Raw genomic sequence first — 16,478 nt, forward strand, 5'->3', positions numbered from 1 at the left:
CAACGGTGGGAGTTACACAACGTTCAAACACGCGGTATTTTCTCAAACACCTGTCACTGCGGTAGCGGCGCTCAGCGGGGGTCGTTCTACTTCGTGAGCTTTCTTCCTCACACTTCTTGAGTAAGGTCTATATGCTGACAGGAAGCCCACAACAACAACAAAAACAACCGTTCAAGTTTTGTTTGAGGATAGTCTTACACAAACTATGTTGAGTCATAATAAACTTCATGTAGGTAAGCCTTAGCCTATCAGAGATTCAGCACCACTGACCGTGGACAGCTGCCACCTAAGGCGAAGTCATTCCCCACTGGGAGAATCCCTAAAAATGTACACAACAAAGCCTAACCAAAAGAACAAGAAGCCTGGAAGAAGAAGGCTCCCCACGAATAGCTTTATTGATATATTGTGAACACCAACTTGTAACTAATACATTACAGCTCAACAAAATACCTCTCTATTTTGTTATTGAACTCCCAACTACACTTAATGTCTTATACAGAAAAAACTCATGAAATGTAGAGAACTAAAACATCTCTGATAAGAAGGGGTTTGGGTGGTCAATGGGTTTGTACTTTAGTGGTAAACGTTTCACCCAATGTATTTAAGCTCTGTTCTGCTCTGCCATCTTTACTGTCATCCAGTCAGCCCCTTCCCTTGGAGCAGTCCAAAAATATTTCAGTTGCTAAAAACAGATTCCATCCCTCCTTTATCGTTCTATCGCTCACCCTCTTTTTTTTGGTCTTACACTTCCCCCTCTGTCTTTTTTGGCCCTGTCAAACTTTTAAAAAGTGGACCAAAGTGATTTTAAATAGCATGGTGCATGACTAATGACAGAAACATGTTCGAATCATTGCAGGAGAAGTCCTTGGAAGACAAATGAATTTTCAGCAGAATAATTAACTTAATTAACAAATTTGCATGCATATTCATCAAGCTATTGAAGTCTCTCCAGCCTGGCTTGATGAACACTGCCGTAATAACCATCTAATTTACATTCTGCCATCCGACGCCATTTGTAGACGAAGATGAGACCAAAAAAAAAGTGACGTACTCACACATACTGCACACTTCTCTTAATGGATCATCCACAGCCTCAGACTGATGTATAGATGTTGTAGATATGTATGTCACACATGCTATAGATTCACTAGTGAAATCTATCTTGATGTATAGTGTAATGGGAGATTCATCCACAGAATGTCTCTGCTACTATCTGGGCCCGCTGTGTGGTGCCTGGTCCTGGGGTGCGGGACAGGAGGCTGTAGCTCCCCTAGTCCCCCTGCCTCAGCTGCTCTCCTGGGTATAATGTTGGCAACGGTCCCTGACTCATGGTTCTCCAGGGCCTCCAGACTGCGGCGGGTAGAGGCTGGCATTCCCCCCCGCCGTCTCTGCAGGGCAATCTTAAAAGGTAGCAAGGTGTGACGGCACAGACTGGCAGCTTGGCACGTGTGGTGCCCGAGGATACCAGACAGCATTCCTGCAATCAAGCAGCTCCATGGCTGCACCGCCCCCCACACGTGTGTGTGTGTGTGTGTGTGTGTGTGTGTGTGTGTGTGTGTGTGTGTGTGTGTGTGTGCGTGCGTGCGTGCGTGCGTGCGTGCGTGCGTGCGTGCGTGCGTGCGTGCGTGCGTGCATGTATGTATGTATGTATGTATGTATGGGTGTGTGTGTGTGGGTGTGTGTGTGTGTATTTATGACTGTATACAAATGACTGTGACACCTTCAATGACGTCTACATATGTATTGACATACTGAAGGCCTTTTCTGTCTTTTTGTATTGCCTAATGGTCACACAATACTATATAACTGTGTATGTGCATGTGAGTGCTTTTGTTTTTGAGCTTGATGTTTGTAATCAAGCACAATACCACACCATAACCATATCTATATGTCTGCTCCTCTCTGACACCCTTAGGCCACCACACACACACACACCCAGAACCCCTCTTTTTTACTATGATTTCAAAACAAAAACTTGAAGTTTTTGAGGTTGGCACATTTCCAGGCGATGCGGGAGAGCAAAATGGCATCGGTAGAAAAACTCTCAAAAGCCTCTCAGAAGTTTAGGCCATCATCCCGTTTAGGCTATCCTCCAGAGCTGTGCCACACGGTGCCTGTTTGATGGTGGCACAGACAGGAAAGTTCTGAAGAAAGTCCCAAACCCACTGAGGGAATTTGATTACCTCTATTTATTATCCTCCTTCCTCTGAGTGAGTGATGGAGCCGCTAACCATCTGTCCTCTGTTTCATTTGCATCGTCAACACCTGCCTGCATGTTTATCGCTCACACTTTTTTTATTCATCCTTTTTTTTTTTTGTAATTTATTTTCTCTTTAAAAAGACCACTTTAATGGAATCAACAACAACAAAAAATGGGTTGAGAGGAGAATGGATTTGTTGCCGGGAGTGATGGGTGGTGTGTGTTTGTTTCATTCCACAATAATACGACACTGTGTCTTTGGACATGAGGAAATAATTGGAGGAAATGACTTTAAGTTTGTGCCAAAATTAACACAAAAAAAACTTTCTCTGACATTGGAGTTAAAGATAAACCTGATATAAACCACATATACACATAGTGAACAAGGAAATCACCCATGGTGCTTTAATTACATTCTGGCATTGTTACCATTGTTGTATAAGAATGATTAGCAATGGCCCAAACATGTAACTGTCTGTCGTACACAGTACATTTCATAATTATAACAGAATTCCTTGACATTACATTTTTTTTTTGAATTGTAAATGTTTCTACAGAAGTCCATCCTTTGTTTCCTACGTGAAGGAACCTCAATCCTCTGTCGATTGGTGAACAGTTCACATTCTGTAGACTATGGACTTTAAGATCATTATTGGTGAACATGTTTAGCCTATTGCAGTCTTTGTGCTCCTGTCTTTCCCAGATGGGTGGTGTCTGGGCCTGCAGAGGCTGTCGGAGGCTCTGCCTCTGTGTGTGTGTGTGTGTCTGCCTCTAGCGCCTCTGTCTGTGCCTCCACTGGTGATACATTGACTAGCATGACATTTTGTTGGACCACGACCAAACGACAACCCTATTATTCTTCCTCCCCCCCACCCTCCACTCCTCCACCCATCATGTACAGACTGCGGACCCCTCCACCCTCCCCCTCTTTGTTTCCTCAGGCCTTCCCTACACACACACACACACACACGCACGCACGCATGCACACACATGCGCAAACACACACCTCCTCCCCCTCCCTTATGCCTCCATGGTGGGGCAGACAAGGCAGCAGCAGTGAGGCATGTACACCAGTGGAATCCTGGGATAGTAGTGGGTCCCCCAGGAGGGCATGGTATAGTGAAGGAGGGAGATGGCACCATGCCAGAAGGAGAGTACCATGGTCCATCGCAGGCTAGCATCCCCTATAGATGACTATATATAGTCAGGGTAGTTGTGTTTGTGCACTGTATGTTGCATTGGAGGAGGAATATGTTTAGACCCAATGTGGTGTTGGGAGTGGTGTTTTTTTTTTTTTTTCACAGGTTGGCTCTTGCAATTAGATGCTTATGAAAAACAAGATATAAAAATTCAGCGCTATATCTTACAAGGTACCACCACCCCCTTCACAACCACCCACACATGTGCACATGCAGAAATGTGCAACATATGTGCAGGCAACAACTCCTGCAAATCAGCCAACACTGTGTGAGAAGAGAGAGAATAGGGAGAACACAACCTGGTGACTATTTGTTCCTTGACAATAAGCAAAGCTCAAATCAAGTAGTTAGTTTACAACTGAGATGGATAATGCTGCTTCCTATCAGTATAATTTGAACAACAACACATATAGTATTGTTCAGTTGATCTGTAGCAGGTCTCTAGAAATGCCAAAAGCTACTGTTCTATATCTAGGAACAACCAAAAGGTTCTGTATAGCCTTCAAATTTGTTCTATTTTGGGTATCACACATATTCAACCCCTTTGCATTTCAATAAATTGTATTATGTTACAAAGTGGGATACAAACATCTGCAAATAATACCCTGTACTTCTTAAAAATTAAAGAAAAAAGCTAATATACTTTGAATAGATAAGTATCCACATGCTAGAAAAAACTTTGGCAACAATTACAGCTGTGAGTCTTTTTGAGATAGTCCAAGGGCAAAAATGTGGTGTAGACATTTGGGAGGGGGGACGAAGAGTAGACGTGGGGCCCGGGGGTCCTCCCCCAGACATTTTTTCCTGCAATTCTACACAGTTTGACATGACTCATTATGCCTCTCTTGAGGGATATTTGGTGGGGTATATGGAGGTATATGGAGGAAAACACAGTATAAGTGTAATGATAAGTAGAAGGCCCCCCAACCCCCCAAAATCTGTTTTTAGGTAAAAGGAAAGGAAATGAAAGGGGGATACCTAGTCAGTTGAATTCCAACATACAGTACCAGTAAAAAGTTTGGACATACCTACATTCAAGGGTTTTTCTTTAATTTGACAATTTTCTACATTGTACAATAATAGTGAAGACATCAAAACTATGAAATTAAACACATGGAATCATGTAGTAACCAATAGTATTCTTCAAAGTAGCCACCCTTTGCCTTGAGGACAGCTTTTCACACTCTTGGCATTCTCTCAACCAGCTTCACCTGGAATGCTTTTCCAACAGTCTTGAAGGAGTTCCCACATATGATGAGCACTTGTTGGATGCTTTTCCTTCACTCTGCGGTCCAACTCATCCCAAACCATCTCAATTGGGTTGAGCTCGGGTGATAGTGGAGGCCAGGTCATCTGATGCAGCACTCCATTCCTCTCATTCTTGGTTAAATAGCCCTTACACAGCCTTGAGGTGTGTTGTGTCATTGTCCTATTGAAAAACGAATGATAGTCCCACTAAGCGCAAACCAGATGGGATGGTATATCACTGCAGAATGCTGTGGTAGCCATGCTGGTTAAATGTGCCTTAAATTCTAAATAAATCACAGATAGTGTCACTAGCAAGGCATCCCCACACCATCACACCTCCTCCTCTATGCTTCACGGTGGGAACCACACATGCAGAGATTATCCGTTCACCTACTCTGCGTCTCACAAAGACACAGCGGTTGGAACCAAATATGTCAAATTTGGACTCATCAGACCAAAGGACAGATTTTTACCTGTCAAATGTCCATTGCTCATGTTTCTTGGCTCAAGCAAGTCTCTTATTATTATTGGTGTCCTTTAGTAGTGGTTTCTTTGCAGCAATTTGACCATGAAGGCCTGATTCATGCATTCTCCTCTGAACAGTTGATGTTGAACTCTGTGGCGCATTTATTTGGGCTGCAATTTCTGAAGCTGGTAACTCTAATGAACTTATCCTCTGCAGCAGAGGTAACTCTGGGTCTTGAAGAAACTTTCAAAGTTCTTGACATTTTCCGGATTGAATGACCTTCATGTCTTAAAGTAATGATGGTCTTTTCTCTCTGCTTATTTGAGTTGTTCTTACCATAATATGGATTTGGTCTTTTACCAAATAGGGCTTTCTTCTGTGTACCACCCCTACCTTGTCACAGCACAACTGATTGGCTCAAATGTATTAAGAAGAAAATATATTACATAAATTCACTTTTAACAAGGCACACCTGTTAATTGAAATGCATTCCTGGTGACTACCTCATGAAGCTGGTTGAGAGAATGCCAAGAGTAGGCAAAGCTGTCATCAAGGAATCTCAAATGTAAAATATATATTTCTTTAAAAATGTTTGGTTACTACGTGATTCCATATGTGTTATTTCATAGTTTTGACTATTATTCTACAATGTACAATAGTAAAAATAAAGAAAAACCCTTGATTGAGTAGGTGTGTCCAAAATGTTTGACTGGTGCTGTATTTGTTTTAGGAAAACAACTAACTTCCTGCATTTCAACACATTTTGCCATGTGGCTGAGAGAAACATTTGCAATTTTAAAATGCTATTCTGCAGATTTTGTAGTTTTAAAGCTAATTTCATGCAATTTTACACATTTTGCCATGTGGCAGAGAGAAAAACAAATGCTTTTTTATAGCTAATTTCATGCTATTCTTCATATTTTGCCATGAGGATGAGAGAAAATTGAGCAGTTTCAAATATAATTTCCTGCTGCTCTACACATTCCTCCTCACCAGCGTCATGATCAAAGTCTCATATGCAGTATATTGTTTGGTCATTGTACTGCCACAGAATTAATTGTGAGCAAGGCCTCAAAAAAGCTTTATATACCAGAGCCGCGAGAAAAGTTCTATATATTATTGAAACAATGTTGCAATTGTTTGTGAGAAGAATGTCAACAGGTGTGGTTCCAGTGGGGGAAAGATTATATTGGGGAAGGTTCCGTGGGGTTTGCCATGGAAGCCAAGAAGAGGAGTGAGGTGTGTGTGTGTGTGTGTGTGTGTGTGTGTGTGTGTGTGTGTGTGTGTACTCAAACACACATGCACGTGGGGGTCTGGGAGAGGAAGTGTGTCCATCTGATGAATGGGCATGTGCCTGAACTCAATTTTATACACTAATTGTTGTCTCACCCATTCATTTCTAATGACTGGCCATTTTTAAACGTCAACACCACAGGTGTACAAAGGTTAAATAAAACACCCACATTTTTATGAAAATGTATTTTGTGCGTTCAGATGCCCTGTGTGGACAAAGTCATGGAACCTTATGACAATCAGATTAAATTAACTACATTTTTCAGAAAGAAAACTTGTAAATCGGTCCAATTCGATCAGAACACAGCAGTAGGGTTAGGGTAACTGTCTTGTGAAAATATCACTTTTAAAAGTTCATATTCTGTAAACTCACACCCAAATAATGCTGTTGACTCATCCTATACTCATATTTGTGGCAAAGCATAAACTGGAGAATTTTTTAAAATAAAAACCTCAAACTTGTATCTCTAACAGGCCATTTAAAAAATGCTTGCTATTTCCTCATAGATGATGATGTCATCCTCCAGAGGAGGAGGATGTGCTGGCCAATCATTGGTCTCCTTACATTAATATTTTTAATGACTGGTATACGGTCACACCATTCTGTTGTTGGGGTACGCCAGTACCATTCCAACACAGAAAAGCAGCATTTTAACATACTTAATTGGCATTTTTTGGAAGGAAAACTATTTCACTCATATTGTAATCAATTAAAGGTCATATTTCATAGAAATCTGGAAACACTGGACAGTTACTTTAAAGGTCGACTTTGGGAAAAAATGATAAAATAACATATTTAAACTGTATAACTGATCAATGCACCATCATATCAGGTCATGTATTGCTTAAAAACAAAAACTAAATGGATGAATAAGATATTTGGCTACAGAAGTGCCATTTCTTACCAATCTCTACAGCTTCTGTCTACCAAAAAAATACTGTCAATTTGGCGTCAACACATACTGGAGCAGTTTGCTGGCTAGCTACAAGTGGCTAGATTAGCTAGTGGACTAGCTATGTCGACTGTGGTGCTCATAACCAGAATGACACTTTGATGAACCCCCAAAGGCACACCCCATTTCTGTTTGAAAATTAAGAAAGAGGTGTTGGACCGGTTATCATGCACAAAGTCGACCGTTAATGCACATTTTCTGCAACTCTACATATTTGGCCATTGCTTATGATGTTTTCATATGCTATCTGGGGGCCCCCAACCCACCAAAACAAATTAAAAATACATATATATATACAATGGGGAGAACAAGTATTTGATACACTGGCGATTTTGCAGGTTTTCCCACTTACAAAGCATGTAGAGGTCTGTCATTTCTATCATAGGCACACTTCAACTGTGAGAGACGGAATCTAAAACAAAAATCCAGAAAATCACATTGCATGATTTTTAAGTAATTCATTTGCATTTTATTGCATGACATAAGTATTTGATACATCAGAAAAGCAGAACTTATTATTTGGTACAGAAACCATTGTTTGCAATTACAGAGATCATACGTTTCCTGTAGTTCTTGACCAGGTTTGCACACACTGCAGCAGGGATTTTGGCCCACTCCTCCATACATACCTTCTCCAGATCCTTCAGGTTTCGGGGCTGTCGCTGAGCAATATGGACTTTCAGCTCCCTCCAAAGATTTTCTATTGGGTTCAGGTCTGGAGACTGGCTAGGCCACTCCAGGACCTTGAGATGCTTCTTACGGAGCCACTCCTTAGTTGCCCTGGTTGTGTGTTTCGGGTCGTTGTCATGCTGGAAGACCCAGCCATGACCCATCTTCAATGCTCTTACTGAGGGAAGGAGGTTGTTGGCCAAGATCTCGCGATACATGGCCCCATCCATCCTCCCCTCAATATGGTGCAGTCGTCCAAAAAACTCCCCAGTCTTTGCCGATTTCAAGCATACCCATACCATGATGCAGCCACCACCACGCTTGAAAGCATAAGGCTTTGCATTTAGGCCTAAAAGTGTGTTCCTTTGCCGTGTTTTTCTTGCAGTATTACTTTGGTGCCTTGTTGCAAACAGGATACATGTTTTGAAATATTTTGATTATGTATATTTGTATCCTTCTTTTCACTCTGTCATTTAGGTCATTATTGTGGAGTAACTTCAATGTTGTTGATTCATCCTCAGTTTTCTAACATCACAGCCATTGATCTCTGTAGCTGTTTTAAAATGACCAATGGCCTCATGGTAACATCCCTGAGCAGTTTCCTTCCTGTCCTACAGCTCAGTTCAGAAGGACGACTGTATCTTTGTTGTGTCTGGGTGGTTTAATACATCCTCCACAGCATTGTTATTAACTTGACCAAGCTTAAAGAGATACGCAATGTCTGATTTGTTAATGTTACTCATCTACCAATCACTGCCCTTCTTTATGAGGCGTTGAAAAGCTCCCGGGTCTTTGTATTTGAATCTGCTTGAAATGCAATACTTGACTGAGGGACCTTACAGATATTGTATCTATGGGGGACAGAGGAAGGGGTAGTCATTTAAATATCATGTAACTTATTATTTGAATTGTTAAGCCAACTTTTACTCCTGAACTAATTTAGGCTTGCCTAAACAAAGAGGGTGAAATACTTATGCAACAACAATATTTTAGCTATTTAATTAGTATTGATTGGTAAACGTTTGTAAAAAATAAATAAAAATAATGTTTTTAAAACTTTGACATTATAGAGTATTTTGTGTAGATGAATGACAAAACAAAATCATAATTAAATGATAGAACTCCAACTGCATATTTGGCCTTGTAGCTGAAACAGAACAGGGCTCTAGCATTGACAGTGATTTCTGATAACGGATGGATAAATCAAGGTTAAATGTGTTACACCAATGCAGATTTAGGCCAGCAACCTTTTGGACCATTTCAGTGAGCTAACCTAACCGCTGGACCATGCAGTGAGCTAACCTAACCGCTGGACCATGCAGTGAGCTAACCTAACCGCTGGACCATGCAGTGAGCTAACCTAACCGCTGGACCATGCAGTGAGCTAACCTAACCGCTGGACCATGCAGTGAGCTAACCTAACCGCTGGACCATGCAGTGAACTAACCGCTGGACCATGCAGTGAGCTAACCTAACCGCTGGACCATGCAGTGCAGTGAGCTAACCTAACCGCTGGACCATGCAGTGAGCTAACCTAACCGCTGGACCATGCAGTGAGCTAACCTAACCGCTGGACCATGCAGTGAGCTAACCTAACCGCTGGACCATGCAGTGAGCTAACCTAACCGCTGGACCATGCAGTGAGCTAACCTAACCGCTGGACCATGCAGTGAGCTAACCTAACCGCTGGACCATGCAGTGAGCTAACCTAACCGCTGGACCATGCAGTGAGCTAACCTAACCAATGGACCATGCAGTGACCTAACCTAACCGCTGGACCATGCAGTGAGCTAACCTAACCGCTGGACCATGCAGTGAGGTAACCTAACCGCTGGACCATGCAGTGAGCTAACCTAACCGCTGGACCATGCAGTGAGCTAACCTAACTGCTGGATCATGCAGTGAGCTAACCTAACCGCTGGACCATGCAGTGAGCTAACCTAACCGCTGGACCATGCAGTGACCACACTGTTCAGAAGTAGATGCATCTAGCAGCAGTCTACTCCTGTATTGCACTAGATGTGTCTTTGTGTGCTAAATTAGCGCAGAATGAAACTGATGACATTCTTCAGGGACTTTAGTTCATTAGCATTTTTGTGCTTAGCATTAGCAGATAGTATAAATGGCTTTAAGTGTCTGACAACCCCATTCCAAATGACTGTTAATGTGGCCCTGATTAGCCTGTGTCTAGTGCAGACAAACTTCATGCAATTTGTCCAGATAGGAAGAGTTCTTACATATTTAATCTCTGGTTCTCTAGTTCTACTAATGGTCCTGTAGATGGATGAGGTCAATGGTTGGGCTATATTCTCTCATTCCACTAGACTGAACTGTAACTAGTTTCAACTGTAACTTTTTGGCAGTTGAAAGGGATGTTGCACACAAAAGTGACACCCCCAGATACAGAAGTTCAGATAATATACTGAAGAAGTCTAAAGTTAGAATATTTGTTTTATACCAAAGGTGTTGTCGCTTTCTGTTTTCATACACCATGCCGAACATCCCAACATGTCATATAGATCATTCCATAACATTTCAGCCAATACAACAATTGTAGGTCTACCATACCGCATTATCGTATAATTCTGTTCCATTTTATGTGCAGACATTACTAGTTAGGCCTACCTCTCAGTAGTATTAGAACCTAAGAACCCCTGATTTAATTTCCCTGATGCCAAGACAAAATGTGAGAATGTGCCAAGTGTAGAAATAGGGGGGGTTCTTTTACGGACCAGGACCAGGAAGGGTGCCAAGCCGACACCAATCTAATATTTAAACGAGTTATTGGCTGCCGATGTGGTGCAACTTCTGTTAGGAGGATCACCTGCACCCACCACCTCTCCAAGGGCACACACACACACACACACTCACAAACGCACACATACACACACCACCTCTCGGAGGACCTGCTTTTCTGAAGGGCTTAGCTCCTTAAACCTTCTAATTAAAACAAGAAATCTCTTCGCCAAGACCCCCACTGCAACCCACCCAAAAAGATTATTAGGAATTTAATGGGGGACATTTTGCCTCGCACACCATCTGAGACCCTGGACTTGTGGCAAAATTGTGGGAACGGTGACAAAAAGAGGGAGAGAGAGAGAGAGAGAGAGAGAGAGAGAGAGAGAGAGAGAGAGAGAGAGAGAGAGAGAGAGAGAGATGGGAATAGAGTGAGAGAGAGTGTGTGTGAGGGGTGAGAGAAAGAGAGGGGGACATATCTGAGCCAAGTAGAAGTAGAGGTGGAGAGTGGGCCACCGTCATGGAGCCCCACACAGATAAATCAGCATCACAGGAGCACAACATGTTTCACTTGTAATTACGGGGACGGTATTATTAACAGGCTATTCATTCAGGAGGATGTTTCTCTATAGAGGTACTCAGGTGTCTGTTAACCCCCAACACACACACACACACACACACACACACACACACACACACACACACACACACACACACACACACACACACACACACACACACACACACACACACACACACACACACACACACACACACACACACACACACAGAGAGCTGTCCGTACTAAGGGCATTGATGAAAGGCTGGTATCGGTTAGCTGGCTTTAGGTCAATAAACCACTCTTCTACAGATCCTAGGTCAGCCCTAAAATGTGATAAGTGAAAACTGTCCCAGTTTCCATTGGCAAAGAATGAAAGTGAAGTGGATGTGGATATGGTAGGCTTTTCTCAGCCACATTTTACAGTTCATTCTTATAACACCTTTTATATAGCATAACACACATCAATCTTGAAGTTGTTAATACAGTAACTAAGTGACAAAAAGGCTTGGATAGATGTAGTACACATTGAGGTTTTTCTGCTCCTTTGTGGGCCTCTGTCAGGAGACAGTTTTGTCTCCTGAAATAGGAACATATGCTGTCTGCTAGGCTCTTTCTCTCTTCATCATGTGAAATATCACTACTCTGGGTTATATGACACTTACATATGCAGCCCAATAATTACAAGCTCATCAAAAGCACTTGTTAATTCACAGGTATCATTTTTGCACCAGTCTGTCAAAAGCTAGAGGTGTTCCTATTTCATTAGTACTAGATATTAGCAGGTAATGGCTGGTACTCTGTATTTCATTTGTATTAGATATTAGTAGGTAATGGCTAGTACTCTGTATTTCATTAGTACTAGATATTAGAAGGTATTGGCTGGTACTCTGTATTTCATTAGTACTAGATAATAGCAGGTAATGCCTCATATTCTGTATTTCATTTTACAGCCTTTGTAGCTAGTCTATATTAGTTCTTAATTGTTCTTCTTTGGAAAATGTTTGTTAATAAACTTAATTATCTTCAAATATGCATTGGTTTTCAATTGAAAGTTACAATATTTGACCCAGCGATAGGCCTACTACACATCTTGCCCCAGAGCAGAACTATCAGGGAATGCGCCATTCACAAGTAGGCTAAACTAAAATGTAGCGATCACGTTGTGACTGATTGGACATAGTTTTACTGTAGTTGTATAGATCTTTAAGGCAAGTGAATTCAATTAGCCTATCCATGATATCTGAGTGGATACTGAACATGTATTTTCAACAGAGCTCTTTGAAGGTAACCTGTCAAATCATGTTTTGTATTTGCATGGTCTCGTGCATCCGCGGACTAATTTCTCAGGATGACAATGCACATTCGCCCGGGGATTGGCGCGACCTATAGCCTACGACGCTTCCCAGCAAGCTTCTGATCTGCAGTCTGTCGCTATCTGGCTGAAGTCCACGCAGTTATAGCGCCCAACTTGGCGACATTTATGGCACAGGCTTACAATGGACGCATGCCCACCTCTCCCTCTCTCCCTCTCTTTCTCTCTTTCTCTCTCTCTCTCGCTCTATATGTAATGTTCAGAATCAAAATGATTCACCTTGCTGAATATAGGTTTCTCTTGTTTTGGTATGGTTGTTTTATTGCTGTTATTGGTCTGTTTAATTGTGTCGTATGCTTAATCTAGTTCTGATCACATACGCTGTGCAGTTTTATAGTTTATAGACACATTTAGATGTTGTCTTTCTCTAACTGAGTTATTAATTAAGTAGAGATACATGTTCTGCCCCCAAGAAATACAAACTATTTTCGGGTGAATAAAATGTATCAATTTCTGTGTGATTTTTGGACATAGGCTATTTGAGGTTGCCAGCCTATAATCGAAAGGTCAAATGGGTAGTGTGGACAGTATAATGAATTAATTCAATTACATTTGAAACTAAATATTGCTTCATAATATCATGATTACATTGATTGTGTGACTAACAATAAATTCAGGTAGGTTCGTTTCATAAGCTCTGAAATATAATATTATTACAAAAGCCATCAGTCATTCGTCTTCAATAATGTCTTTGAACGTCACATTATCACTGAAAAACCTTATGCATTGATTTCTACATTCGGCAAACACGGAAAACAATGGAGGCTCTTTAATTCCATTTTATTCAACGTTATGTTGTTTATAAAACAATCCCATTACCAGATACAAATTTGAAAGAAGGTGAAAAAAACAGAAGCGCACTATACCCCCACGAACACTTCATTGAATAATACAATAATTACATAATTGGTGTGTGCCAAATATACATTTCAAATTAAGGCAGCCTGTTCATATAAACGAAATTATTACGTGAGAATTTTCCATAAAGAGATGTTAATAATTTGCCTAACATTATTGTTATAAAAGTATTCAATTTCTAAAGAGCTAAAATAAGCTTTATGCCAATAGGCCAATATTTTTAAGATGAGAATTTAGGAAATAAAGTAGACTAAAATTCTCTCCATAGTTGCATATGAATAGACAAAATATTAACATGTAAACAATAGTCCTCGGTAACAAATCGAATGTGCCCACTATATACAAAAATGTGCATTGATTTGTTGCAAGAAATAAGAAAGATAGCGTGTTCAGTTCCAATATCAGAAATGTGTGTAGGCCTACATTGATTAATTTGTCACAAGGCATAGGCTATAACTTGAACAACGAGATAGGCTATAACCTGAATAACGAGATTCATTCCAATGTCATTTTCAGATGAATTTTAAACATGTTATAAATACAAAGGGTTATGTTCCCCCTTTCAAACATCTATTCAGTGACACGTGTATTTCATATTTTATAAATAGGATAACTGTACATTCTTCGATTCATATTTCACTTGATAATTAACACAACGTTTGACACTGTAGAAAACACACAATATGTGAACATTTATTTACATATGTCTACCATCCATAGACAAATGATATCTAGATAAATAAATCCAGATTAAATAACTTACAAATAAATACAAGCCTGGCTTGGAACAATTTATGCAACACTTGAGGCAATGAAAACGTATAGGAATTGTCTGAAGCGTCTTCTAATAGCTCATTTGTTCCAGTTGACTGGTGCCCTACTGACCTGCACGTTTAGTGGGTCATAATAGAGTTGTCTCAGACTGCATGGAGTTCTTTATTGCATACTGTAGTTCCCTTCGCCTTTTATTGCTGTCTTATTTAAGACGTTGCATCACTAGGCCGAACTCCACCATGTCACATTACCCTTTGGATTAATACAATTAGGAATAGAGCATATTCAGCATACGTATAGTTTGGTATACTACTTTAATGTGTAAGGGCATCAACAAATTATTTCCAAAAAGAATGTTCTTGCATAACAATTTGTGAATAAACATAGCCTATCCATGTGCGTCACTTCTCCTACTTCTCGACTCTTACAGGAGATGTAGTGGGCCTATTAACTGAACGCTATTTGACAATCTCCCAGACCTCTGTTTGTTTCCGTTGCCTGCATGGTGTGTTTTCCCTAAAATGATCCCACTACAAAACGTATTTACCCTCAGGACAATTAACATTCAATTACAATGAATAAGTGACTATACATCAGATGGCCCACACCACAACCAACCCTCTGGGCACAGACGTCAATTCAACTTCTAATCCACGTTGGTTCAACGTAATTTCGTTGAAATGACATGGAAACAACGTTGATTCAACCAGTGTGTGCCCAGTGGGAAGTGCCCAAAATGGGCCAAGTTGTCAATAATACATGTGTGGGTTCTGTATTTTAGCCTAATTAGGCTACTCCACTATAAGCTGGTCACATTTGACTTTTCTCTTATCAATTATGAAAGGGCGTGTTTAGTTCCTCCTGCATTGGGTAGAACTGGCTGCGGAGGTGGATGTCATAGGGGACATGGATATCCCGGATGTCAGAGGACCCCCGTGACATTGAGTTCTGACCGAGGGAGTTGCGACCCGCCACCGCCGCGCAGTACCGCATACCGTAATGACAGCTCTTTCCATAGTCCGCTGGCTCCTCGTGCTTTAGGGAGAATATCCCGTTAAAGTTGATTGGAGGGCTCAGAGCACCACTGTCGAATTGAGGGCTCGAACATTCTGGGGACGTGCTCTCGTAGAAGGACTCATAGGCACTGCAGTAGGAGCTAAATGGTCTGAAAGGTTTGGCGCTGTCCATGGTGCTGCTGCCGTGGCCTGAAGACGCTACAGCCTCGGTGGAACTGTGATAAGGCGCAGGGTACATAGCGTCGAATGGGGACCTACCAGTGAAAGATGTCTCTCCGTTGTGGTCCGTGATGACATTTCTGGCATTGAGCTGGAGACAGCCCGCCACTAAGTTGGTGGTTGGCTGAGACAGTCCCTTGCAGAGCGCCTGGACAAATGCCAATAGGTCGGGTCTCTTGCCGGTGCTGAGGATCTCCGACAGCGCCCAGATGTAGTTCTTGGCCAGTCGGAGAGTCTCAATCTTGGACAGCTTCTGCGTCTTGGAGTAGCAGGGCACGACTTTGCGCAGGCAGTCCAGCGCGTCGTTCAGCCCGTGCATCCTGCTCCGCTCGCGCGCGTTGGCCTCCTGGCGCCGAATTTTCACCCTGTCCACGCGCCCCTTGGTCATCTTCTTTTTACGTGGGCCTCTCCTCCTTCCTGGTAAACCGTCCACGTCCTCGTCTTCTTGGCCTAGCTCCTCTCTCTCGTCCTCATCCCTCTCCGACTCTAACTCATCCTCCGTGGTTTTGATGTGGGTCTGGGAGATGGTATCGGCTGCTTTTAGGAAAGGTTCTTGTTTACTGACCTTGATCTCGCGCACGCAGTCTAGAGGGAAGTTGGCCCCAAACTGGGTCCCGGTCCCTGGCCTCATTGCTGGCTCATCAAACGGTAAGGTCAACATCGTTCTTCAGCGTGACAGGGAAGATACGGCTGATTAGTCCGATGTTATCCGTGATTTTATCATTAGACATTTATTAACATTCTTAGCATTATATTTTACCCATGGCCTTATCTGGACAAATTGACATCCAACCGAATTGAATATTATAGGCTAAAATCATTCAATTTTCTTGAAATATATCTATAAAGGTCTATGTCATATAGATGGTATGCATCTGTATAACTTTAGTATACATCTTTACATGATTAGCCT

At 41.7% G+C, this 16,478-nt stretch overlaps 1 protein-coding gene across 1 annotated transcript; it reads right to left on the reverse strand.

Annotated features, from left to right (window-relative positions):
* Window positions 1–15,091: 15,091 nt before the first annotated feature.
* Window positions 15,092–16,226, reverse strand: neurod6a (neuronal differentiation 6a). Its single transcript, XM_065007732.1, has one exon. It carries the CDS (start codon window positions 16,224–16,226, stop codon window positions 15,162–15,164), a length of 1,065 nt encoding a protein of 354 aa, XP_064863804.1. The 3' UTR covers window positions 15,092–15,161.
* Window positions 16,227–16,478: the final 252 nt, after the last annotated feature.

Source organism: Oncorhynchus nerka, linkage group LG22 (genome assembly GCF_034236695.1).
Source record: "Oncorhynchus nerka isolate Pitt River linkage group LG22, Oner_Uvic_2.0, whole genome shotgun sequence".
Lineage (NCBI taxonomy): Eukaryota > Metazoa > Chordata > Actinopteri > Salmoniformes > Salmonidae > Oncorhynchus > Oncorhynchus nerka.

What these genes read in the sequence shown, in the direction of transcription:
- neurod6a (XM_065007732.1), bottom strand. Translation starts at nt 16,226, where the DNA reads ATGTTGACCTTACCGTTTGATGAGCCAGCAATGAGGCCAGGGACCGGG.